Raw genomic sequence first — 26676 nt, 5'->3', positions numbered from 1 at the left:
GAGGACTAGAATCCTGATAGTACTGTACAGTATGACTAATTACTCTTTAAATATTGTTGATGGGTTTTTTTTGTAACTATTATAGCAGCCTTGGAATTTCAGGAATTTGTTTTGTTTTTGCTGTGGTTGTTACTAAATGCAAAGATTTAAAAAAAATTATATTGAAGCAAATTGCTGCATTTCTAATTCATTCTTGCTACAAATATTTTATTACAGTCAATAAAGTGAAAAGTGTTATTCTTATATTGCAATGAAGTACTTTCAAACTTCATTCATTGAAACTTCAAAGATAAAGGTTCATAATATATGTAATGCTCCCTGTTAGTGTTTTTAGGTCATTGTGTCATGAGTTTCATGCCATCTAAGCATTGTTCACCCAGCAAGCACAGCTGTTGTCAAGGCGTCAAATGAGTGTCCTGCAAATTCTCATGTGCCCTCATGACTTGAGATGTGACAGAAATGAGAAAGTTTGCAGGTTTGTTTTCCCAAGGCATACTCTGAAGTGCTAACATAAGCATCTTCATAAAGTGCAAACAAGCTTAAAGTGTGTGTGTGTGTGTGTGTGTGTGTGTTTGTATGCATGCCTTGCCTGAGGGTTCAACAAATGCTAGAAATAGTTTTTCACAAGCTCACATGCATTTAAAATATGCTTGCCTGTTAAACTCGATGGATCCCACCTCACTGGGAAAACTAAAAAAACCTTATAACATGTAATTACAGCAACCTGGGAAACTGCTTAGCGTTGTTTACTATCAGGTTCCCTTTCAGGAAGTAAATGATCCATGCTAGTCAACCTTTATAAAGAGCTGATACTCTGCCGAAGCAGAAGTCATTAGCATAGCTCACATAAGGATCTAAGGCTACATTGCTGGCATACAGGACCTAAAATACAATCTGCCAAAATCAGCTCTAAACACCTACGCCCTAAATTAAAAAAAGTCCTCAGGTATATTTATTGTTTGTCTTATATCGACAACCACCAAAGAGGGTTTACTTATATGACTTATTTAAGACCTTCAGATTTGACGTGTAACTTGATTTTTTTTTAACTTACTTGGCTTACATACGTCTCTGCTTAAGGTAACAACTTAGTCCACCTTGTATATTATTATCGTGCACTTTTCTGCCATCACACGTCATGTGCTGTGTCCTTCTCTCCTAATCCGTCATTCATGTGGGTCATTAAAGTGATTTTTCTCTGCTTGTGCGACTCTTTTTCGGGCGAATTCGTGAGACGGCACGAATTCGGAGACGATGCAAAAAAGGTCTCGGAAGTTCAGATGACGCTCCGACAGCAACGACGACAACAACAAAAATGCGTATTCTGCGCGGGTCGTGCATGCAGTGAGGTATACTGGACAAAGCGCACGATTTAGGCTGTACGAGGAGAATATCGAACGACTTCACTATAGGGTTCTCCGCATGCTGCAGGGGGAGACAAGAACCCTCACCAGAAGCTGTAGCGTTCGCTCACCGGTTCAAGCACACCGCGCCAGAGGCGATGGGATCTGACCGGCATACTGATACGCTTTGCAAGCAGCGTCCACACGACCTCGGCAACCGCGTCATCGGCGCTGGAAAGCCCAGCAGACACAAGAACACCTCTCCCGCATTCGCTTTTCTATAGAACATCTTGCGTCTGGGGACATTTGCATATTTATGTTGGTCACATCGTCGCGCATGCGTTGCTGAAATTGCGGAACTGCTTCAGACTAAGTTTATTGCTTCAAGGTCTGTCTCTTCTCGGCGAGAGTAATGTGGACGACTCGAGACCACTGGCGCGCGGGGATCTTGTGTCTCCCGGTGGTGATGGCTTTATCGCTTGGCCGTAGTCCGGTTGCGCACAGGTAAGACGTGCCATGCTTGCATGTGGCGTGGTGTTCATATCTGTCTGCCTGCACTCTGCCAAAATTTCTCCAATATCACTTTCCTTTTCTTCAGCGTTAGCGAGCCCAGCAACATGTCGTACGTCAAACTCACAGTGGATAAACTGCTGAAAGGCTATGATATTCGGCTCAGGCCGGATTTCGGAGGTAATGAACTTGGGTTGCAGCACTTGTGTGCACCTCTAAAATGTCCTGTGTGCACCCCTAAAATGTCCTGTGTGCACCACGTCTTGATATGTCTTTATGATAACGTGCGGGATCTAGGGATGATGGATGTCACATGTTTAATGCATCTACCTGTCACGAAACTGTTCCGTCGATGTGCCGTTTGCAGGTCCTCCGGTTGACGTCGGGATGAGTATTGACATCTCCAGTATCGACATGGTGTCGGAGGTGAACATGGTGAGTAGCACAGTTGGCTCTGCATATTGCATATATCTGCCGGCCTATGTTTTGATTTGAAGTTTATTTCTATGTCTGTGTGTTCATGATTATGCAAAATACGGGGTTATGCAAAATACGGGAGCTGTCAAAGTCCTGTCTGTAGATTAGACCTGCAATGTTTCAAAACTTGCTGCATTTCTAACGACAGGATCTCTCTCTCTCTCTCTCTCTCTCTCTCTCTCTCTCTCTCTCTCTCTCTCTCTCGCTCTCTCTCTCTCTCTCTCTCTCTCTCTCTCTCTCTCTCTCTCACTCACACACACACTCTACTTGTGGAGATATGTCGATATTACATACAGAGATATAGGACAGAAAAAAACATAATCCTTTAATCATTTTGGAATGTTGTGCTTTAGTGTTTTTTAGAGTGGTTTTAGGGCTAAAATTACATAAGCTTAAATCTTTGTGATTGCACAAAAAAATCACACACACACACACACACACACACACACACACACGCGCGCGCGCACGCACGTATACATCCTCTGAGAAACATACACATGTGCTCTCTTAGGGGTAATAATGCATATCAAACACTACAATGTATTGAGATAATTAGTTCTTGTTAATGAATACTTGATGATGATGATTTAAAATGTATAGTGGTAGTGGTGTGTTTAATGCCTGCTATTACTGATGTAATCCCAAGTATGGATTCTAACAGACATAGAAATATAGTATATATGGTTTTTACTGGTTTTACTTTAACATGATTGCCCTTGGTTTACCATGATCAAGTCATACTAATATACATCTGCAATAAGTTAACAGTAATAGTACAAAGTAATTGTGATGATCATAGTAAAGATGTGCAGGTTTTACTGAAGTGTTCTTGTTACATCCTTTAGTTAACATGCATCTCCCCTGTAGGTGCACTTTTGTTTTCATGTGAAGTCACATTTCCTGTGACCTTTTAGTGAATTATGGATAGTGGCCTATGATAGGATAGGATAGGAGGTGGTACATTTAGTTCTGTTTGAGTGCAAATGCTGGCTTTGCATGGAGGACCAGTGAAAATGAAAAGCAAGTGCAGCTCACCATCAATAGGGAACACAGAACTGGAAGGATCTTAGGGAGCACTGTACTGGACTGAGGTTAGTGGGCACTGTACTGGACTGAGGATTGTGGGCACTGTACTGGACTGAGGTTAGTGGGCACTGTACTGGACTGAGGATTGTGGGCACTGTACTGGACTGAGGTTAGTGGGCACTGTACTGGACTGAGGATTGTGGGCACTGTACTGGACTGAGGTTAGTGGGCACTGTACTGGACTGAGGATTGTGGGCACTGTACTGGACTGAGGTTAGTGGGCACTGTACTGGACTGAGGATTGTGGGCACTGTACTGGACTGAGGTTAGTGGGCACTGTACTGGACTGAGGATTGTGGGCACTGTACTGGACTGAGGATTGTGGGCACTGTACTGGACTGAGGATTGTGGGCACTGTACTGGACTGAGGTTAGTGGGCACTGTACTGGACTGAGGATTGTGGGCACTGTACTGGACTGAGGATTGTGGGCACTGTACTGGACTGAGGATTGTGGGCACTGTACTGGACTGAGGTTAGTGGGCACAGTACTGGACTGAGGATTGTGGGCACTGTACTGGACTGAGGTTAGTGGGCACAGTACTGGACTGAGGATTGTGGGCACTGTACTGGACTGAGGATTGTGGGCACTGTACTGGACTGAGGTTAGTGGGCACAGTACTGGACTGAGGATTGTGGGCACTGTACTGGACTGAGGTTAGTGGGCACAGTACTGGACTGAGGATTGTGGGCACCGTACTGGACTGAGGTTAGCGGGCACAGTACTGGACTGAGGATTGTGGGCACCGTACTGGACTGAGGTTAGCGGGCACAGTACTGGACTGAGGATTGTGGGCACAGTATTGGACTGAGGTTAGCGGGCACAGTATTGGACTGAGGTTAGCGGGCACAGTACTGGACTGAGGTTAGCGGGCACAGTATTGGACTGAGGTTAGCGGGCACAGTACTGGACTGAGGTTAGCGGGCACAGTACTGGACTGAGGATTGTGGGCACTGTACTGGACTGAGGTTAGTGGGCACAGTATTGGACTGAGGTTAGCGGGCACAGTACTGGACTGAGGTTAGCGGGCACAGTACTGGACTGAGGATTGTGGGCACAGTATTAGACTGAGGTTAGCGGGCACAGTACTGGACTGAGGTTAGCGGGCACAGTACTGGACTGAGGATTGTGGGCACTGTACTGGACTGAGGTTAGTGGGCACAGTACTGGACTGAGGTTAGCGGGCACAGTACTGGACTGAGGATTGTGGGCACTGTACTGGACTGAGGATTGTGGGCACAGTATTGGACTGAGGTTAGCGGGCACAGTAATGGACTGAGATTAGCGGGCACTGTACTGGACTGAGGTTAGTGGGCACAGTACTGGACTGAGGTTAGTGGGCACTGTACTGGACTGAGGTTAGTGGGCACAGTACTGGACTGAGGATTGTGGGCACTGTACTGGACTGAGGTTAGTGGGCACAGTACTGGACTGAGGATTGTGGGCACTGTACTGGACTGAGGTTAGTGGGCACAGTACTGGACTGAAGTTAGTGAGCACAGTAATAGACTGAGGATTGTGGGCACTGTACTGGACTGAGGTTAGTGGGCACAGTACTGGACTGAGGTTAGTGGGCACTGTACTGGACTGAGGTTAGTGGGCACAGTACTGGACTGAGGTTAGTGAGCACAGTACTGGACTGAGGTTAGCGGGCACTGTACTGGACTGAGGATTGTGGGCACTGTACTGGACTGAGGATTGTGGGCACTGTACTGGACTGAGGTTAGTGGGCACAGTACTGGACTGAGGATTGTGGGCACCGTACTGGACTGAGGATTGTGGGCACAGTATTGGACTGAGGTTAGCGGGCACAGTACTGGACTGAGGTTAGCGGGCACAGTACTGGACTGAGGATTGTGGGCACTGTACTGGACTGAGGTTAGTGGGCACAGTATTGGACTGAGGTTAGCGGGCACAGTACTGGACTGAGGTTAGCGGGCACAGTACTGGACTGAGGTTAGTGGGCACAGTACTGGACTGAGGATTGTGGGCACTGTACTGGACTGAGGTTAGTGGGCACAGTACTGGACTGAGGTTAGCGGGCACAGTACTGGACTGAGGTTAGCGGGCACAGTACTGGACTGAGGTTAGCGGGCACAGTAATGGACTGAGGATTGTGGGCACTGTACTGGACTGAGGTTTGTAGACAAAGATTAGTGGACACATTATTGGACTGCAGTTAGAGGGCACAGTGTTGTTAGTGGATGCCGATACTGTATTGGACTAAATGAGGAAATAAATGCAAATTTGAACTGTACAAATTGCTACATCCCAACTGAAATTCAAGAGTAGTGTTTATTTCACAGGATGCAATGCCATGAGAGTGCACTCACACCATATCACCCTGTTTGAATATATATGCAACACAGTCTGAAATTGGCCTGGGGCACAAATTCTGTTGTTTTAGCTCTGTAGCACATTGGAAATGGAAGAATGTATCAAACACTGTAGTAGACAAAAAAGCACATCAGGTGCTTCCTTGGAGGGGAGACCATATGAGCTATAGGAAAGACTTGAGAAGAGAAAAGCCAGGTTAGTTTAAGGTTTTAAGGTTTGTAAAGTTTCAGGACATATTCTCCTTCTCTTGTACACATGGTACCACCATTAATGTATTAGTGATGGTAGGAGGAAAATGTGGAGAAAATAGCAGCGTGATCCAGAGTTTCTCACCTCATCTGTGACACACATGGCCTTAGGCCTGTATGGTGACCAGTGCATCTGGCTGAAACTATGGCAGCAACAAGATCTTAGAGTGTTCAGGAACATGGTAACTGCTCTTGTCTAGCCAGATGCATCCAAAAGGATGTCATTTCCATTTGTAGCAGGAAAATGCTCCTAAAAATATATTTGACTTGACTTGGCAAAGTCTAGAAATAAATGTCAAGAGTATTTTTTTGAGGGTTTGACAATTCCAATAGAATTAAGATATGTTTAATTAGTGGTTGAGCCCTGGAGGAGAAGTGGAGCAGGGAAAATGGGCTTTGAAAATCTCTAAGGCAACAGCAATGACCTGTGAAATCACTGCTACCAGTCACAAGGACATGAGGACATATGCAAAATGCACTTGCAGTTTTTGTGCATATAAGTGCAGTCACATCTATGTGCAAATTGAGTGAAGCCGAATATAAATAGAAGAGTGTGGAGCTTAATATTATCCATCATAATACTTTCCTCATACCTTTTAAACAGCTGTACTAATCATTAGGTTGCATGAGAATACTTGTGGTTTGTGTATTGTGTATGTATAAATATGGTGATTAAAGTGGAGCTATGATTCACCTTTCGCAAAAATATTAACACCATGCAACCTGCTGCCTCATTTATATCAAACTCCAGTTTTAGTGTGCAAGTTGTCCCACTATTGTGCACTGCTAGGTTCACAGGACCCCAAATGACCAAAATGCACATCATGAGCACCATGAAGATACTAATGCACTGTAAGGCTACATGGGACAGTTTTATGTATGTACAAAGAGAGGCCCCAAAATAGAGAATTAAGTATGTAGGCCTGATTAAGGAAAGAGAATGAGTAGTTCAGGTAAGTGTGTAGGCCTGATTAAGGAACGCGAATGTGTGGTTCAGGTATGAGACAGGTATCCCAATTGTGCATATAGGTTGTCAACCAAGTATTACAGGGTAGCCACCATTGGACATGTTATGATTTCTCTAAAAGGCAAAGATCTCATGTTTAAACTGAGACTTTTAACCTGTAAGCTGTAAGCAACAGTGTGCCACAGTGATGAGGTATTCAGGGTGTTCTGCACTAAGAGATACCAAGCCCTGGAGAGTAAATAGGAATTTTTCCTTAGAATGAATTTAGCCTAATTTACCCAGAGTTTACATTGGTCTACAGCTCTTCCTTAAGAGAACTGCACCTCTCTGCAGTGTTCATCAAAATCTCCCACTCTCTCTCTCTCTCTCTCTCTCTCTCTCTCTCTCGCTCTCTGTCTCTCTCTCTCTCTCTGTCCTTCTCTTTATGCAAACACATTCTAAAATCCCAGTGCGTCATTTGAGCAGCCAATATTAACCGTTCCTTTTTGTGTGTGTAATGTGTGTTTATTTTTTAAACCTATGTTGGTCATTACATCTGTGCACACTAAGTCCTGTGGACCTGTATACACGAAAAGACCACTGAAAGAATTCTCCCCACCCCACCCCAGTCGTCTCTGGGCTTGGACTCAAATCTCCTAGCAATGACTTTGCCTGTACATTGCAGCAGCTCCTCTCGGGCATCTTTTAATCTCTTCAATACATGGGTTCGTCTGAGGCCTGTAGAAGATGAGGAGTGCAGGGGGCGTATTTGATGTGGCACTGGGCCATGTGGGACATCTGGGCTTCAAGTGCTCCCTTCTCCGTGTTGCTTTGTCCTCCTCTCTCCCTGAGCGTGTGTTCTTGCCGTTCCTGAGCCTGTACCTTGTGAGTCTACTTGTGCTTCTGGAAGCTGAGTGCTGTCTCTTCAGCATGCTGGGCCTAGAGAAATGAGGTCATGGGAAAGAGCACTGCAGTGCAGGGGCGACAGCTATTTGCATGGTTCCTACCTTGAATTTGTGTGTGTGTGTGTGTGTGTGTGTGTGTGTGTGTGTGTGTGTGTGCATGTATCAGAGTGCTCTGTAAAGAAGTTGAGGTGCTGGAGTGATGGTTTTAAGCAGTTGTCAGGGGCAACCGCTGCTTCTAATAATAGACCGAGGGAGGCATTTGTCCTAAGCAAACCTGAGGCACACCCACTGGCTTTCTCTCTTTCTCTCTCTCTCTCCCACACTCTCTCTCTTTCTCACTCACTCTGTCTGTCTTTCCCTCTTTGCCTTATTTCTTGCCCTCTTTCACAAACATGCAGACTCTCACACCTCTCATATTATATTTAGTACTAGGGTTTACAGGATTTACTGGATGACAAATAAACATTACACAACGAGAGAGCACTTTATATATGTTCTTTGTTGTTCTTAATAGGAAACATGTGGTTCCATTATGTCATCTAAGCATGTCAACAAGCACAGCCGTTGTCAAGGCGTCAAATGAGTGTCCTGCAGGAGTAATTCTCATGTGCCCTAGATGACTTGAGATGTGACAGAAATGAGAAAGTTTGCAGAAAGTTTGTTTCCCCAAGGCATACTCTGAAGTGCTAACATAAGCATCTTCATAAAGTGCAAACCAGCCTGAATGGTGTGGGTGTGAGTGTGCATGCATGCATGCATGTGTGTGTGTATGAGTGCATGCATTGTGTGTGTGTGTGTGTGCGTGTGTGCGTGCGTGTGTGTGTGTGTGAGAGAGCGAGAGAGAGAGAGAGAGAGAGAGAGAGAGAGAGAGAGTGTGTGTGTGTGTGTGTGTGTGTGTGTGTGTGTGTGTGTGTGTGTGTGAATGTGTGAGGGGAATGTTAACCAAAGTGCTGCAGCACAGATAAGGTAAATGAGGAGGCGTTGCTGGATCAGTCCTCTTCAGAGAGCACCAGCTCTCTGAAATGTTTCATGGGCTTTTAGAAACGGCCCTTCCCTCAGATGCATGATGAGACACCTGGCTGGACAATACAAGTGATCTCTAGGATCTCCATTCATTTTTTATTCTGCCCTTTTTTGATTTGAAATAAAATGAAGTATCTTACATAGGTTGATGGTGGTAAGGGAGGCTGCTGCCGCACTGCAGAGACCTGGATTAGGAACGCGCTTTTCTGGAGCACTGTGAATGAAACTTAGAGGAGGAGCTTTCTCTTTAAACAATAGGATTATACATAAAGCCATTCTGCTCAAAATAGCTATCACCCTGAAATGGAATATTCTCACACTGTAGACCGTTAAAAAGACGCGAGAAGCCCCTAGGCTAGTGGCTGGAATGTTCAAATCACACTTCTCATATCCCATTTTAAATCTTGTGTTTGATTTGATCATCTCTGGAAAACATACAGATTTTATGCAAATCTTAATTAAAGTGTTGATATTATGTGCCTTTAAACTCAAGGACAGGACATATTAAACTAGCCTGGATAGTTGGCTAAGTGCAGCATAACTGTGGTGGGACTAATGAGCACCAGTTGTTTTGCTTCTGTCTTTGTGTGCCATTGTGATTCTCCCACACTGCTGCCATGTGGGAAGTTAAATGACATAAGAAGGTCTGAACAGACAGCTCCTCCTATCAAGATGTGAAACATCATGAGACAGCTTGTGCTTGCTGCCTACCAGTGCACCTGGCTTGCACACTGTGAACTGCAGGGAAAGCTATATGGGGAAATGTGAGCCAGACACGTACTAAAGGACATGTTTTAGACCAGGGAGTATGCACCGAAAGCCTGCATTTGATCCTAGGGCACCACAAATTGTGTTTGACATTAAGTGTGATGTGTAAATTTGTACACCAAAAAAACCCAATTCTGTTTGCAGAATTTGTTTTACTTGTATTACCTGTTTTACATTGTTTACTTTAGCCAGGATAAACTTGCTTTTCAGTGGGTTTAAATAGGTAATCTTTTGTCTTATTTTTCATGTCCATATCCTATGGCCGCTGTAAATCCTTCGCCGGTGTGTCCTATGGGAGGTTAAGGGTATTTAAGTGGTAGTTAATTTGCTTCTTTATTCAAGTGTTTCTCAGCCACTGCAAAGCCTCTGTTGAGCCTGTGTGTGTTGTCTCTACACTCCTGTTAATTATGTGTTAGTTTAGCAGGTGACCACCTCTTATTCAAATGAGAAACGGACTGAATGTGGCATTTCAGCCCGTCTCCTTAAATCTGTTTCAAACATTCAGTTACTTGTCTTAGAGAAATTAGCAGGTAGTGAATTATTGTATGGATAGTTCTTTAGAGGAGAGCCAAAAACAAAATGCACAGATGAGGAGAGACAGAAAGATAGATGCAGAGAGAGAGAGATGGAGGGAGAGCTAGAGGAAGAGAGAGAGATGGAGAGAGAGCTAGAGGAAGAGAGAGAGATGGAGAGAGAGCTAGAGGAAGAGAGAGGATGTCGCTTCTCTGTAGCTGCTTAAATCATGGGAAATGAAAAGCAAAAACAAATTTGCACGCTAAGTGTTACTGCTTTTAGCTCTAAATATTTCTAAATGCAGCAAAGGGAATGCTCTTGTCTAAAGCAAAGATGAAAGATGCCACATCCACACGGACAGTGTATCTATATGTTGCAGGACAGTGTATCTATATGTTGCAGGACAGTGTATCTATATGTTGCAGGACAGTGTATCTATATGTTGCAGGACAGTGTATCTATATGTTGCAGGACAAAAATATTAAGGGGACAAAATCTTAAATCTTTTTTGTTGCATGAAAATATCACTTTAAATTTTAAATTTATCAAGGTGCCTAATATCTGTGATTTTAATTTAATTTAATTTAAACAGGCCTTGTTGTTGACATTTTATGTTCTTAGATTATGGTGTTATGTGAATTGTAAGGTTTATTAGTATCTGATAAATACAATTGGAAGATTATATGTGATATTTATATAGTGCATATAAAACACTTGGTTAATTTTTTTATACATTGCTGTGTTTGCCTGTGACCTGCTGGTTGTTAAAGAGTGTATCCTAGGTAATTAAAGTGTCTCTGTGTTACAGGACTATACCATCACCATGTATTTCCAGCAATCGTGGCGTGATAAGCGCCTGTCCTACACAGGGATTCCCCTGAACCTGACACTGGATAACCGTGTGGCTGATCAGCTCTGGGTGCCTGACACTTACTTCATAAATGACAAAAAATCGTTCGTTCATGGGGTGACAGTCAAGAACCGCATGATCCGCCTGCATCCGGATGGAACCGTGCTTTATGGCCTCAGGTGTGTGGTGTGTGGGCTGGACGCGCATGCTGACTGTTTGTCTCCATGGCATTCATTTTCAGTTGCGGTGATATAAGCCTCCATCTAAACTTTTGATTTCAGACAATGTGTGTGCACTAGCATGTGGCTCATCTTCTGGGCCCTGGCTAATCTGATGCTGCTTTTTTGGAGTTGAAATCCCAGAGCGGAACGAGTGTCTCGTGTGAGTCAGCTTGTGTGCTGAAAGATGAGGCAGTGTTTGCCCTATCTAGGCACTGATGTAGTATGTTTAGAAGTACTCCTCCCCTAGACCTACGCCAACCGATGGCCAGATAGATGAGTGTGGGTAACAAACCGAACAGGAAAAAGAGGATTTTTCAAAATTGGGGTGGAGTTCTTGTTTTTGTACAACAGTAAAAACTTTTGGGAAAAAGATCAAATTGAAATATTTTATGAATATATGACATTCCTAGATAGAAGAAGAAAAATATCTTAAAATATCTGCACTGGGAGACCAAACTACTTTCTCACTGCAGGTATTTCTTTCCCACGGGGCAGCCTACAGACTTCTCACTTGTTCTCTGTTCAGCTCACAGTTCACCATATACCTTAGAAAGCTTTGCAGAGATAGCTTTCTCTCTCTCTCTCTGCTGTATAATTAAGATCTAGTGCACTATTTGGGTCTTAGAAGTGTGGACATTGTCAGTCTAATGTGGAATGTGTGTGTGTTCAAGTGCTCTGTCTATAAATGTTTGTGATTACTGAGTAAATCAATACTTGTGAATACAGTGTGTGTCAAAGCTGGAGTGTGTGTGTGTGTGTATGTGCGTGTGCGTGTGCGTGCGTGCATGCTTTGCCTCTGTGAGGAAGGACAAAGAGGAAGGACAGCATTGTACCCAAAATGCATCTGGGACTCCAGATGTATCATAAGGTGCTACAAAGTCCGGAAGTCACTCACTGAAAGGGCTGTGTGTGTGTGAAGCAACATTAATTAAAGCAAGCGATAATTAAGATCCAACTTGAGACCGGAGCATGGTGGAAGCCATGACTGGGGCAGTGTGAAGGCAATTATGGGAAGAGGAAAGCGAGGGAGGGAGCTTGAAAGCACAGCACCGTGAGAAAGAATGAAAGCTTCGGGGGGGGGGGGCTTTGAGGGGTGAGTGTATAATTATGATTTTGTCTGTCGCAAGAACCAAGCGGTACCTGAGGTAATATTTATGTCAAAATGCTCAACATATTACCCGGCATTATTGCACAGTGCATCTATGTATCTATACTTACTTTTAATGTTATTATTGTTTACCCTTATTATGCCAGGTTTTGTTGTACAGTCATAAACAGAAGTAGATATGTTATCTGTTAGATATACTGATCACTGCATGGTGTCAGCCTCTTCCACTCTGCTCCCCATTTGTTCAGTAAGAAGCATCATGGCTGACCTGCATACAAGCCCCCCCCCCCCCCCCTCCCCGAAAAGGTACAGATAAAAAAAAAGTTTTATCTGTACCTTTTCAACACAGTGCAGCATCTGTGCTAGCTTTAATACTGATGTTCTGTGCAGGAACCTTTCTTTGATTTAATCTTATATTTTGCGGAGGGCTGCCGTTTCTGAATTGCGTTTGTATTAACTGATTGTTGCTGCATAGGATAACTATAACGGCAGCCTGCATGATGGATCTGCGTAGATACCCTCTGGATGAGCAGAACTGCACCCTGGAGATCGAAAGCTGTGAGTCCTGTTTAATGTTTATTGGAAGTATGATTTTACAGTTATCCTCATTATAATGATGTGATACTCTACAGAACATTGTCACATACATATTCTATGACCTACAAAAGCTTTTTTATATAATAATAATAATAATAAAACACATTTCATACATTGAATAAAGGTAATCCAGAAATAATGCAGACATAATAAAATAACAACAAATAAGAGCAATGCATTAATGCATTAATAATAATTAAAATGTGCAAGAAAAAGGTACATAGAAGCAATATGCAATGCATAAAAATACAACTAAAATAAAAGTAATATACCAGTAAAAAATAAGGGAAATAAATAAAATTGTTCAATGGTAAAGGAAATGGTAAAATAAATTTTCAGCTGTTCTATTAGAATCAGTGACAGAAGGAATCTGACAAATATTTATTGGTGGAGTATTCCAGCTCTTTAGTGCATACTTAATACTGATGCTGTGTACAGGAACCTTTCTTTGATTTAAATGGAACAATGCCTCTCTGCTGTTTTAAGTTTCATATGTAGAATATGGAGAAGGCTAGCACTAGAAATTTTAAGATGTGATTTGGAACATAGTCTGTCAGGTATTCAGAAATGAATGAAGGAGTGAAACCATTAAGAGATTTAAAAACAAGTAATAAAATGTTATTGTCAATTCTAAAGAAAACAGGAAGCCGGTGGAGTAAAACTGGTCTAATATGATCTTGTTTTATTGTCTGTGAATTTTCTTGCTGCTACAGTTTGCATGAAGTGCTGTGAACAGTGCATTAGGGTGCTCAGCACAAAGGAACGCATGGATCAGTTCCATACCACCTTGCAGACAGAGATATGCTCTCACTTGTCATATATTCCTTCAATGATAGGTTGCAGTTTCAGTTATATAATTAAAATGTGGTTTAAAGTTACCTTGACGTCTAGAACTGCAAACCTTTTTTGTCTATACAGCCAGATTTCTAAGTCTTCCCTGTGCATTGCTACCAATTACAATTATTTCTGTCTTGTCTACATTAAGTTGTAAATTGCTGTTCATTCAGCTAACAATTTGGGCAGATTACCAATTTATCTATATTTGTCTGGTGCTCAAATTGTGTATCATTTGCATAACTATGAAAATAGATTCCATGCTTCTTAGTAATCTAACCTAATGGCAACATGTACAAAGATAATAAAATTATCCCAAGTACATAGCCTTGTGGCACACCACAGAGAATAGTTTGTCTGAGGCATGTTCACATATACTTACAAAATAATGTCTTACAGTTAAATATGTAGAAATCCAGTTTAATACAGTTCCATAAAGACCAACCATGTTCTCAAGCTGTGTAAGAATCATTGTACCAAATCCATAAGCATCAGCACTGAAACTCCATGAGCATGTATTCTCATTTACTACTTTCACTAATGCTGTTTCAGTGCTGTAATTTGCACTGAGGCCAGACTGGAATTTTTCATGGATGTTGTGCTAATGTAAGAAATCATTAAACTGTGAGAAGACAGTTGTACTCAAAAATGGAAGGTTAGCGATTGATCTGTAATTGCTAAAAACTGAAGAATCAAGGTGTTTCTTCAATAAAGGTCTTACAACTGCTGTTTTTAAGTGTGTGTGGGGAAAAATGCCTGTTTCCAAAGAATAATTTACAATGTCCAACATAGTAAGACATAGGCTGTTAAATACTACTTTAAAAATGTTTTTGGAATAGCATCTAAAACACAGAACTTTTCAAAGTTCTGATTCTCTCATCTTTTAAAAACTATTCATAGTGTTTAGCTATTGTCCACTACTGGACAGTACTGGTACTTTTGAAGTTATTAAATGTGGCAAAATATTGGTGAGTTTTGTATTACATATGCAAAATCGCACTTCAATGTCAAGACCTCATTGAGATAAACCTCTTGGAATGTGTCCGTTGTCATTTTGAATTTTGAAAGATACAATTATGTGCAAAATAATAGCAGTGTGTTTTTAAAAGAACTGAGAAGAAGCTCAATCCTCATAGTAGTATTTATTTCCATATACACAAAGGCACTGGGAGCACTGCACATTCAATTCCAAATGAAAAAATGAACGAAATATAAATTTTTAAACTGAAAATGAAGAAAAAAGAATAATGGACTGTTCAAAAAAAAAAAAAGCAATGTCTTCATTTTCATTTACAAACTTGAATATTTACCATATAAACTGAAAGTTGTTTATAGATTTAGCTTTTCTGTTGATCAATGAACTAATATTTAGTTGTATAACCTTTATTTCTGATAACTGCTTTACATCTGTGTGGCATGGAGTCAACTAACATCTGACAACTGCGAACAGATATTCTAGCCCAAGCTGACTGGACTACATTCCACAGTTCTTCTGCATTCTTGGGTTTTGCATCAAAAACAGCATTTTTGATGTCACTTCACAAATTCTCAATCGGATTGGGGTCTGGGGATTGGGCTGGCCACTTCATAACATCAATCTTGTTGGTCTGGAACCAGGATGTTGCCAGTTTGCTGGTGTGTTTTGGGGTCGTTGTCCTGCTGAATCACCCATTTCAAGGGCATGTCTTCTTCAGCATAAGCCAATATGACCTCTTCCAGTATTTTGATATATTCATACTGGTCCATGGTGCCTGGCATGCAATAAATGGGACCGACTCCAAAGTATGAGAAACATCCCCAAACCATTATGCTCGCACCTCCATGTTTTACAGTCTTCACGGTGTACTGTGGCTTGAATTCAGTGTTTATAGGTCGTCTCACAAACTGTCTGTGGCCATTAGACCCGATAAGAACAATCTTGCTCTCATCTGTCCATTGAATGTTGTGCCACTTCTCTATGGCCAGTCAATGGCCAACTTTGGCAAACTGTAATCTTTTCACCACATCTTTTTTTCAGCAATGGTACTTTACGAGGGTTTCTTGCAAATAGTTTGGCTTCACGTAGGCATCTTCTGATTGTTGCAGTACTCACAGGTAACTGAATATCTTCTTTGATTTCCCTGGAGCTGATCATTGGATGTTTCTTTGCCATTCTTGTTATTCTATGATCTACGCGAATGGTAGTATTTTTTTTCCTACCACGTGTTTTGGGTTTTGTTTGCCATTTTAAAGCATTTGAGATCATTTTAGCTGAGCAGCCAATTATTTTATGCACTTCTTTATATGTTTTCCCTTTGCCAATCAACTTCTTCATCAAAGTTCTTTCTCCTTTGGTACAATATCTGGAAAGACCCATTTTAGTCACTGAGCAAGGGCTAAAACCAGCAGGTACGACATTTGCTGCCCTCCTTCTTTAAATAAGAGCCATAATTGACACCTGTTTCTTCATAGAATGAATGACCTCACTAATTGAACTCAACACTGCTATTAATTTCAACACGCCCCTTTCATTAAATGAGTCAATTACACCCAATTAGCAGCATGCATGTCATGACCATTGATTCTGTTGGTTGCCCATTACTCGGCTACACCTAGTCATGATTTTTTTTCCCCCCATGTTGTATTATCTTTTCTGCCAAAATCAGTAATTAAATACATTAGTGATGTTAGACTGCTGCTATTTTGCACATAACTGTATGTCTGTCTTTGTACTGCACAGTTATGAATGTTAATATGATTTTTAAGAATTTCATAATGAATAATTTTCCTCAATTTCTATTCTGCTTTGAGGCAGTCCATTTTCAGTTGGGTTATCTATTCATTTTTCTAAGGCATTTTTATGGTCAAGGACTTCTCTGTAGTTCCTTCTGGTGCAAAACACTATCTAAAACAGATCTTAACCATGTCATGTCTTCTTGAGTTAACATGTAAAGAAAGTTTGTAATGTTCAGTGTTACTAAAGCTGCTGTTTGTATGTTAAAATATCACTTTTCTTTATGGTGTTAGTATGTCAATAAAAACATGTACATTTACATTTATGGCATTTGGCAGATGTTTTTATCCAGAGAGACTTTGTCATTTACTCATAGAATGTATACTAGCAAGTACAGTCAGTCAGAATTTAAAATACAGTTGAAATAGAATACTGTTAAAATACAGAGATCAATGCTGATGCCTAGAAGTGCAAAACACATATAAACTCTATCTCAGACAACAATAAGTACAATAAATAACAATAAATAATACCTTACAATAAGTACTAGAGTTTCAGTTACTTGACATAGGTGCTGGATCAGTGTTCATTTAAATAGTCCACAAATAAATGGGTCTTCAGTCTGCATTTGAAGGGACTTTGCTGTCTGGACAGCCAGCAGAAGTTCATTCCACTATCTGGGAGCCAGGACAGATAATGGTCTTGAAGCTTGTCTTCCATGAGACTTGAAGCATGGTGTTTCAAGCCAAGGTTTGAAGTACGCGAGGTATGGATTGGGCTTTGACCATTGACATCATGTATGGAGGGGCTGGTCCATGTTTGTGTTTGTAGGCAAGCATCAAGGTTTTAAATGTGATGGGGGCAGCTAATGCAACAGCAGAGTGAACTTTGGAAGATTGGAGACCAGTTGTGCTGCTGCATTCTGAACAAGTTGAAGAGGTCCTATGGCTCTTAGAGGAAGACCAGCAAGTTGCAAGTTGCAGTAGTCTAACTTTGAGATTAGAAGAGACTGCACAAGCACCTGGGCAGCTTCCTGCAAGAGAAAAGGCTGAATCCTTCGTATGTTACAAAGGAGAAATCTGTAAGACCGGTCCAGATTTGAAACATGAGTTGAGAATGACAACTGGTTGTCCATAGTTATGCCCAGGCTATAAGCAGCTTCAAATGGTGATACTAGGGAGTTCTCGAAGGAAATTGTGAGGTCATGGTAATGGCTGTGAGTTCCTGGGAGGTACAGAAAGTTTGGTTTTAGGCAGTGGTAGCTCAGTGGATAAGATACTTGACTAATAATAAGAAGGTTGCCAGTTCAAGTCCCACTGCCACTGTTGGGCCCCAGAGAAAAGCCCTTATGTGCTCAAATTGTACTCATAATTGTAAGCCTTTGGATAAAAGCGTCAGATAAATGTAAATGCTTAATGTTGGTTGACCTTCAAGTGGTGGGCTGTCATCCATAATATAATTATTAAATATAATAATTGCTGCGATACATCTGTGTCAAAGGGTGGGAAATAATTAATTGTCAGCATAGCAGCGGTAAGAGAAGCCATGAGAAGATATAAAAACACCAAGAGAATGAGCATACAAAGAGAAGAAGGCCTAATATTGAGCCCTGGGGGACATGGGTGGACAGTCTACATGTTAACTGATACGACTGTTCCTCCAGATAGGACTGAAATTATTTCCATGCAGAGCCAGTCACACAAAGGCTGGAGAGAACAGGAAAATGTTGTGGATTACTGTGTCAAAGGCTGATGAAAGGTCCAGAAGAATCAAGACAGTGTGACAGCTTTGGCAGTATGAAGTTTCTCTGTTACTGCTATGAGGGCTGTTTTTGTTGAATGCGCCAGGTTGTAGCCAGACTGATTGGGATCATGGAGCTGGTTCTGGGTGAAGAAAAGAGATAATTGATTTTGTAATTGATAATTGAATTGATAATTGAATTGTAAACTGCTCATTCAAGAACTTTTGAGAAGAAAGAGAGAAGTGATACCGGTCTGTAATTGGTTATGTTGGAGCTGTCCAGTGTTGCCCTCGTTATGATTGGTCCCACCCTGGCAGTTTTGAACGCAGTTGGTACATGTACAGAGGATAAGGAGTTGATAATGATGACTGAAATGAAAGGAAGCAGATCTCTTGAGATTGTCTTGAACATAGTGGAAGGAATGGGATCCAGCAGACATGTAGTCGTATTGCTGGAAGTCAGAAGTTGAAGAATTCTGAGGAGAGAGGAGAAAAAGAAGCCAGAGAGTTGGATATAGAGGAATGAACACTGGTTGGAAGAGTGGGAACACAGGAAAAGGACTGGTGGATTGCTGCATAGAAAGTGATGAAATCCTCAGGAGCAAGAAATGAGGCCTCCCTCATTCCCCTCAAGGGGAAGGTTAAGGAGAGAAGAAAAAATACTGAAGAGCTTGCATGGATCAGATGCTGATGATTCAAATTTCCTCTGTAGTAGGATGACTTTGCAGATGTTACTTCTAGTGAGAACTTGGAAAGGAGAGACTAGTATGAGCTGAGGTCTGAATCTAGGCGAGGTTTCCTCCACCGCCTCTCTGCAGTCCTTGGTTCTCTCCTGTGGCAGTGGAGAGCTCCTGTTAGCCAAGGGGCAGGTGGGGGAGATCTTGCAGGTCTAGAGGAGAGGGCGCACAAATTAATCGATGAGGAGAGTGTAGAAAGGAAAGTATTATTAACTGTATCCAGGGGTAGAGAAGAAAGAGAGTCAGGGTGAGGAAGGGTGGACAAAATGGTAGAAGTAAGGGAAGAGGGAGCGATTGAGCATAGATTTTGACAGAAGGAGGAAGAATACATTGGGGAGGTATGGATGGAAAGAGTAGGGAGGGAGAGAGAGAAAAGGATAGAAAGTGATGGTCTGAGAGGTGGATGGGGTGGCTGTGATATCTGATAGTATGGTGGTCTGGGTGAAAATTGGACATCCAGACAAAAATTAGACATACTAAAAGTGCACAGTAGTGATCAGAGAGGGCGATATTCAAAATTCCATTTATGTAAGCCTTGTGTCATGACTAAATCTAGTATGACCATGATTATGTGCTGAGTAAAATCAAACACGGTTAAAAGTTCAGTAGTTTTTTTTGTCTTTTTGAGGCATTAACAACATTAAAATCATCAGTCACAAGAATCCTATTGTGATTAGATACACAACTGGACAATAGTTCATACAATACTGTTAAGAAGGAGCGTGTATATTTGGGTGGATGATGGACAACTACTAGCAGTACTAGTTCTTGAACTTTAAGTACAATGGCAGAATATACCAAAGAAAAAGTCTGGTTAGCTGGGTGCAGTGCCTAAGATGACACCAAGTCTGGTTGGCTTGGTGTAGTCCCTCAGGTGACACCAAAAGGGTGGCAGTAGATCAAGCCTGGCCATTGCTTTCAAATGTCGGATGTACCTTTAGAACACATTGGATCATATGACATTGAATTACATTACTTTGTTTTACATGCATGTCAGTGTTTGATTCTTTCCCTAACTGCAGTTTCACTAAGGTAAAATGAGTGGTCATCAGAAACAAATATGTGAACCAGCACTGTGGACTTGTCTCCACTCTTTCATTTGCTGAAAAGATGTGAAGTGTAAAATAACCATTTCCAGTGTTTCTTAAACTCATAGCAATAGAAAACTCTTGTTCAAACATGACCTAACCAGAGTATCTACTACCCTGTGGATCTTCTGGTGAAACACTCTATACTAAAAATGTGATTGGCATGTGGCAATTACTTGTCTTCAGAGCAGAGGTCAACATTTAGTCAGCATATTGAACTTCACAGTGCCTTTTGCCCCCAGTGAATGGACAAATCTGTGGTTCTGTAAAATAGGCATCTTTTCAGCCTTGTGAGACACTGCATCTTTAAATGTTTTTTCAAGGTCAAGAAGTTCTGTTACATACTGTGTGTACAAAAAAAGAAAATAAACATCTGTTTTGCTGGGCAAAAAACCCAGGGGGAGATAGAGATGTTGTGGATGCTGCCAGTCAGAGGAAGTCAGAGCCAAATGCTGGAGCTGCTGCATTAAGGCACACGGGGCCCTCCACATCACCTTGCCGTCAATAATAGATTCCACCTGCGTGCCAAGCTGCTGCACTCCCCAGGCTCTCTAGCCAGCCATGGAAATGCAGTGTGAGGTGTCTGCTCAATCAGCTCCCTTACCCCAACTCTTATGTACTACTGATCAGCCTGTGCAGAAATTAACATGGCCGAATGCTCGCTGTCTGCCTGCTGTCTTCTCTGTTCTGGGAGAACAGAAGAGTAGCCTTAGTCTCCTCTTGGATTTCCTTTATTGGCATGCTTTGGAATACAGCCAGTAGCACAATTCCATGTAAGCATTGCATTCCCTGCCCAGAGGATGGCGAACTCTTGATTTGGTGTGCCAGACTCCTCCACACAGCCAAGGCACATTAGTACAACGTGTCATGTATCATTAGCCATGCCTGGAGAGAGGACAACTGTGCTAACTGATGCGTTTTGTTTTTTTTCGTTTTCAACATGGCTTACTCTGTCCCCCCCCTCCCCCCCACCACACCCCCAACCTGGGCTTCTGTCTCTCGCTAGCTGACGGACAGTGGTTGTAATTGGGTGTGCACTCTGGCGGGCAGTCGGCTGTAATTCTGTGAGGCCAATGTCATGTCCGAGCTAGAAGACACAAATCACAACATGCGTTAGAAACCGCATTGCTAACATCTCAGCGAACACGCTACAGATCACTCTGGTCGTTCTCTCAGGATTTGCATGTTCCCATTGGTTGGGTATGTTCACATTGCCGATTAATATGCTTTTAAGCAGGGAATGATGTTTCCTAACAGTTTATTCAGACTCACCTTTGACATGAATGTTGAACTGGGCCCTGTCTCTGACTCTGAATATTAGTACCAAATTGAATATGGCCAAAAGACTCAAGTTTTAGTGTTTGTAGTCATGGTGACAGTCAATGATGTCACCTAGACTGTATCTTCTATGACAAAATTGGATAAAGAAGATAAATGGCTTCTGTCCCATAATGAAGCTATAATGTGCCAGGGCCCTCTGTTCTTTGTAGATAATGGCAAAACTACAGAGAGGAAAAATCCCATTAGCCCAGTCTGAGGAATTCTCACAGAGATGTTCCCACTCTTACAGCACTGGGCATTCACATTTTGAATATTATGAAATCAGATCAATATCTTTACAGGGGCCCATTCCATATAGTTACCCTCAATATGAGGGACTATTCTTTAGCATTCCTAACCCCTAAGCCATATTAGCACTCTTAAATTAAGTAATGACTATGATGTGACTGACCAATTACAGACCCCAATTCTACAGATTTGTCTTTTTTGCTTAGTCATGAGTGCACCTACAAAGTACCTACAGAGATTTCTAAACAAAAGAAAAGTTAATGAGGCAGGAGGAGCAGGGGTTGAGATGAGCTTGTTCTCACTCAAGAGATGTAGATGCAGCTTAAATTTAAGGCTGATGCAGTCATGAAAGATTACAATTTACATTACGACATAAAACAAAAAGCTGTTAGAGAGCATGTTCGCAACAACAACAGCACAGAAAGGTGCAGCAGTGCAAGCAAGTTTTATTGTTTCCAACGAAATAGCAATTACCAATGGCAAATGTGCCTTATGCCCTGTGCTGTGTGGAGAGACAACCACTACCACATCAGTATTCTTAAACCCACCCTCAACGACATATCAAGCTCAATATGTCTGACTCCAAATCGGTCATTTACAGTCTCCTCCCCCGTATATACCTTCTCATTCGCTTTGACACCAACTCAGTATTCTTACTGCCCATCTTTCACAATGTGACCACTTTTAATAGGATATGAATAACACTCCCTCACAGCTTTCCAACTGTAATCATGCTCAACACAACTTGAGTGACCCCAGTTCAGTGTTTCTACCTGCACCCTTCAGCTACAAAATCACTTTTTTATGACTAACCCCAGATTAGTATTCATTCTTCCAGAAAGAAAATTCAAACCAGTCAAATCCCCACCAGTGTTTCAGTGATATGATAACCTTTGGACATCATCAGTCACATGGTAACAATAAGTTGATACAAACAGTGAGGCACCGTGTTAAAGCAAATGCCCAGTGTGCTTTGCAAACATGATACATGGTTCAATGCCTCAATTGTAAATGTCCTGTCACTACTGACCTGTAGAAGGGTTACCAATAAGGGAGTTGTTTCTAAACAAGTGCTGGTGAGTGCAGAAGTAAAATTTATGTGAGTTTGAAGTATTTAATTCTATAAATCATGAGTGGTGTTTTGCAAATTTACTAATTACTCTTAATTAACTAATTAATGAATGAATTAAATGTATTTAGTTTATTCATAGATGTGAAAGAATCTTAGAACTACATACAATAAGGAAAAATAAAATAAAGTAGCTAAAATTAAGAAAAGGCACTTCTTTTGTGTTATGTTAAAACAAAAGCGAGAACATCTTGAAACACTTCAGAGTATTGTAGGCCTACCAGAACAACACTAAGGACTAGCAACAATGCTAATCAATTACTGTATATTATAGCTAGCTACAGTAGCTAATAACTATAAAAAAAATCTCATATAGTAAACACACTAGAACATAACATCTATGAGATAATTATAACATTTGAAAGTTGCTTTTGTTGTTTTAAAATGTGTTTGAAGACAAGTTGACGAGAACACTCTAAATGAACATGGCAGGGAACCAGATGGTTTTATAACAAAATGATGCCATATGGCAGTGAGCAGTGAGCATACCTTCCACGTCTGTAAACAGGCCCCAGTTCACAGAGCCTTAAGGACTGCAGCCAAACACGGATATGAACGATCAAATTTTATAGTTTCACAGTATTATGAATTTTGTTGCCCTGTAAATAACTGAATTTCTCTCTCTCTCTCTCAATCTCTTTCTAAGCCCCTCTCTTTCTTTTCACAGATGGTTACACTACAGATGACATTGAGTTTTATTGGATGGGGGGCAGCTCAGTGACAGGGGTGGACAACATTGAATTGCCACAGTTCTCCATCATTGACTATGAAACATTGTCTACCAAGGCAGTGTTCGCCACAGGTACAGCATATCTTCTCACCACTATGTAACGTCATGCTGCATGTTTAAAATGCAACAGTTATGCACAGTATTGCTTTTCAAAATGATTTTCGACCTTTGTGGTGGGGGGCACAGGGATACTATGCCTGCTACCCTGCCTTATGTAGCATGTACTGTATTATCTACTGAAGCTCATGCAGCAACCTGTAGAATAATTAGTTAGGAAGTGATGAGAACTTTTTTCTTGTGCCATGGTGCTGCTCCTCTATGACAAACTTAATAATTCTTTGGAGCAGTGGTGCTTAACCATTCAATCGAGCAGTAGTACTTAACCATTCTATGGAGCAGTTGCGCTTTGGCTGTCTTGCCAAACCAGTCTATGGGGTAGTGGTGTTTTTGATGTCTACTCAGAAAACGATCCCTAGCTAGCACAAATAGGTTAGAGTCCAAAAATACCTTTAAACCACGGCACTGCCAGAAATAAGTGTCACTGCTGAAACATAGACTGAAAGATACAATATATTACAATACTATGTCAGTTGTTACTAGACAGGACCGTTCAAGTGCAGGTATAAAATCTTCTATCAAGTGCATGATTAGGCTGTACTTTGTGTGACTGTTCTTTGAGCTTTAGACATAAACAACCCATCTAACATGCAGTCAGTATTTGGAGACTGAGTTTTGTTTTTCGTACGCCAACACACTTAAATCTAACAAGAACTAGGAGTGTTCAAGTGCAGAATGTCAGCTTTAATTAAAGAATATTTACAGATTGGATAAACCACACAAAAATGGCAACCTTTTTATACATAGTCCACCCATTTTAACTAGCCATTTATAATTGGCTGAAAAGTTGTTGTTGCATCATGAATTCATACAAAAGAATCATAGTGAAGAGTAGATTCTAGTTAATACTGCTGTTGTCTCTACATAAGGGCCAAAGTGTGAATGCCATGTAAGTAGTCTAAAAAATTATAGAATACAAATGCAGCCAAAACATTTGATGTATCAAAATCAAACGTCTGATACATTGTTAAAAAGCATCTGAAAAGAACATGGCTGTAGAAATAACATACAACCCGAGAGACCTGAGTGACATAACTGAAGAATACATTTAATCATCAAGAATATTATTGAGATGCAAGATGTCATGTACTACTGTTATACTATGTTGACAATGGTATTTGTAGCTGCTAATGAAGCTGGCTTACTTGTTCATACAGATGAGACTGTTGACAGTAGCAGAAATATCATTTCTGAAGCACTTAAATCCTATTATCTTAAATCCTCTGATCCAACCAAGTGCCTTAAAAATGTTTATAGTTCTTGCAGCAAGACTTATGTTCTACTAAACCAAGTACGAAGATTCTTAGGGCCAAAAAGTAAAATGTTCTCGACTAGTCAAGTCAATTGCCCAAACCCCACTGAGTATTTCACTCACTGAAAGCAGTACTAAAGTCCAAGGCTCCCAAAACAGCATAGGACTGGAAAACAGCAGCATTATAGGCTGTCAGCAATGAAGACATATTATGGTCCAGAAGTCTGCCCTAGAAGTGAAGAATTTAGACCTCACATATTTTGTCAGCACTCAGGAGAACAGTTTGGCCTCAAGTTGCTTTGTTAAGTTGTCTTGACAATTTTACAAACAGCTGGAAACTTCATTCTGAGCAGCCAAAGCACCACCAGTAATGGCAAATCCGCACTGAAGACCATACCTATTGAGTTAATACCAGGGATTAGTCACCGAGATGACAGCAGTTAACTGTGTATGCTAGGAGCACGTCTGTGGTACCATTTCAGTGGACCTGTGGTGAAGCAAATGGTGTACAAACAAGATACATTTCATTTTCTTATTAGAATTTTCTCAAAGATTCTCAAAAAAAGTGTTACTTTTAAAATTATGCAGTATTTAATTACATGTATCTAGTATTTACATTTTTATGGTTTTGATCAGTTGTGAAATAAACCTCTCGCTAATAAAAGCAGACTGCACTGGGCCTTGTTTCTGGTGGTTTCTTTAGGCGGTCTGCAACCAAAAACTAAACACTACCCTCTTATATTTAAGAGGTTCATTATTTGTGCATTTACCTTTGGTCAATTGAAATGGGATAAAAAGATCTGTGGTTAAAAACCAATATTTTTCAGTTTAACCTCAAAGAAATGCATTAATTTCAACTCCAATGTGCTGAAGAAGAAACTGTTGTTGTTTAATTACTGATAGATGGCACTGTATGTGTGTTTGTATTTCTGATTCCTGGTTTCGTAACGGTTTATCTAGGCTATCGAAGGATGATAGAATTGTCCTAGCTCTTGAATTGTAAATGTTTTGAATGTAATTCTGTCTAGGCTGTACAAGGTGCTAGCACATTATTATTGTGAGTGTGTGCCAAAGATCTTGTTCTCTTCTTCTCCCTATTTCCCTAAGGTTCCTATCCTCGTCTGTCACTGAGTTTTAAGCTGAAGAGAAATATTGGATATTTCATCCTGCAGACCTACATGCCCTCAAACCTTATCACCATCCTTTCCTGGGTCTCCTTCTGGATCAACTATGATGCCTCTGCAGCACGGGTAGCCTTAGGTGTGTGTGTGTGTGTGTGTGTGTGTGTGTGTGTATGTGTGTGTGTGTAACAGTAATAGGTTTAGTGCTGTTGTGGTAAATATTACATCGCATAAACCTCATAAAACAGATAAACCATGTTAAGGTGTGTAAAGTATTCATGCCAATATTTTAAGATGATTATATAATGATAACATTACTGTTATTCCCTCTTGCAAGTTCTATTTACTTGTGCAGGCCATTAGTGTAAGTCTAACTGTATCTCTATAGGAATCACCACTGTACTGACCATGACCACCATCAACACCCATCTCCGGGAGACGCTTCCTAAGATCCCCTATGTGAAGGCCATAGATATCTATCTGATGGGCTGCTTTGTCTTTGTGTTTTTGGCCCTGCTGGAGTATGCGTTTGTCAACTACATTTTCTTTGGCCGAGGCCCCCAGCTACAGAAGAAAGTGGCAGAGAAAGCTGCCAAGAGCAACAATGAGAAGAGCAGGCTAGAAAGCAACAAAGTGCAGGTGGGCAGATCTAACAGTCGGCTGGCTTTTGTAAGGCAGTGCATCTCTTCCCTATTAAACCCTGTCTCTTCCCCAT

General features: G+C 41.3%; 1 protein-coding gene across 1 annotated transcript in view; it reads left to right on the top strand.

Moving 5' to 3' along the window:
• Positions 1-1112: 1112 nt before the first annotated feature.
• gabrb1 (gamma-aminobutyric acid type A receptor subunit beta1) overlaps positions 1113-26676 on the top strand; it is a 28102-nt gene continuing 2538 nt past the window's right edge. Inside the window, exons 1-8 of the mRNA XM_027023581.3 lie at positions 1113-1847; positions 1942-2033; positions 2221-2288; positions 10964-11184; positions 12810-12892; positions 23409-23543; positions 25948-26100; positions 26350-26600. Of these exons, the coding sequence (XP_026879382.1) occupies positions 1756-1847; positions 1942-2033; positions 2221-2288; positions 10964-11184; positions 12810-12892; positions 23409-23543; positions 25948-26100; positions 26350-26600 (1095 nt within the window). The 5' untranslated portion in view covers positions 1113-1755. The remainder of the gene's footprint in view (positions 1848-1941; positions 2034-2220; positions 2289-10963; positions 11185-12809; positions 12893-23408; positions 23544-25947; positions 26101-26349; positions 26601-26676) is intronic.

Source organism: Electrophorus electricus, chromosome 12 (genome assembly GCF_041902795.1).
Source record: "Electrophorus electricus isolate QZ-2024a chromosome 12, ASM4190279v1, whole genome shotgun sequence".
NCBI classification, from domain to species: domain Eukaryota; kingdom Metazoa; phylum Chordata; class Actinopteri; order Gymnotiformes; family Gymnotidae; genus Electrophorus; species Electrophorus electricus.
This window is presented reverse-complemented; position numbering and strand designations above follow the sequence as displayed.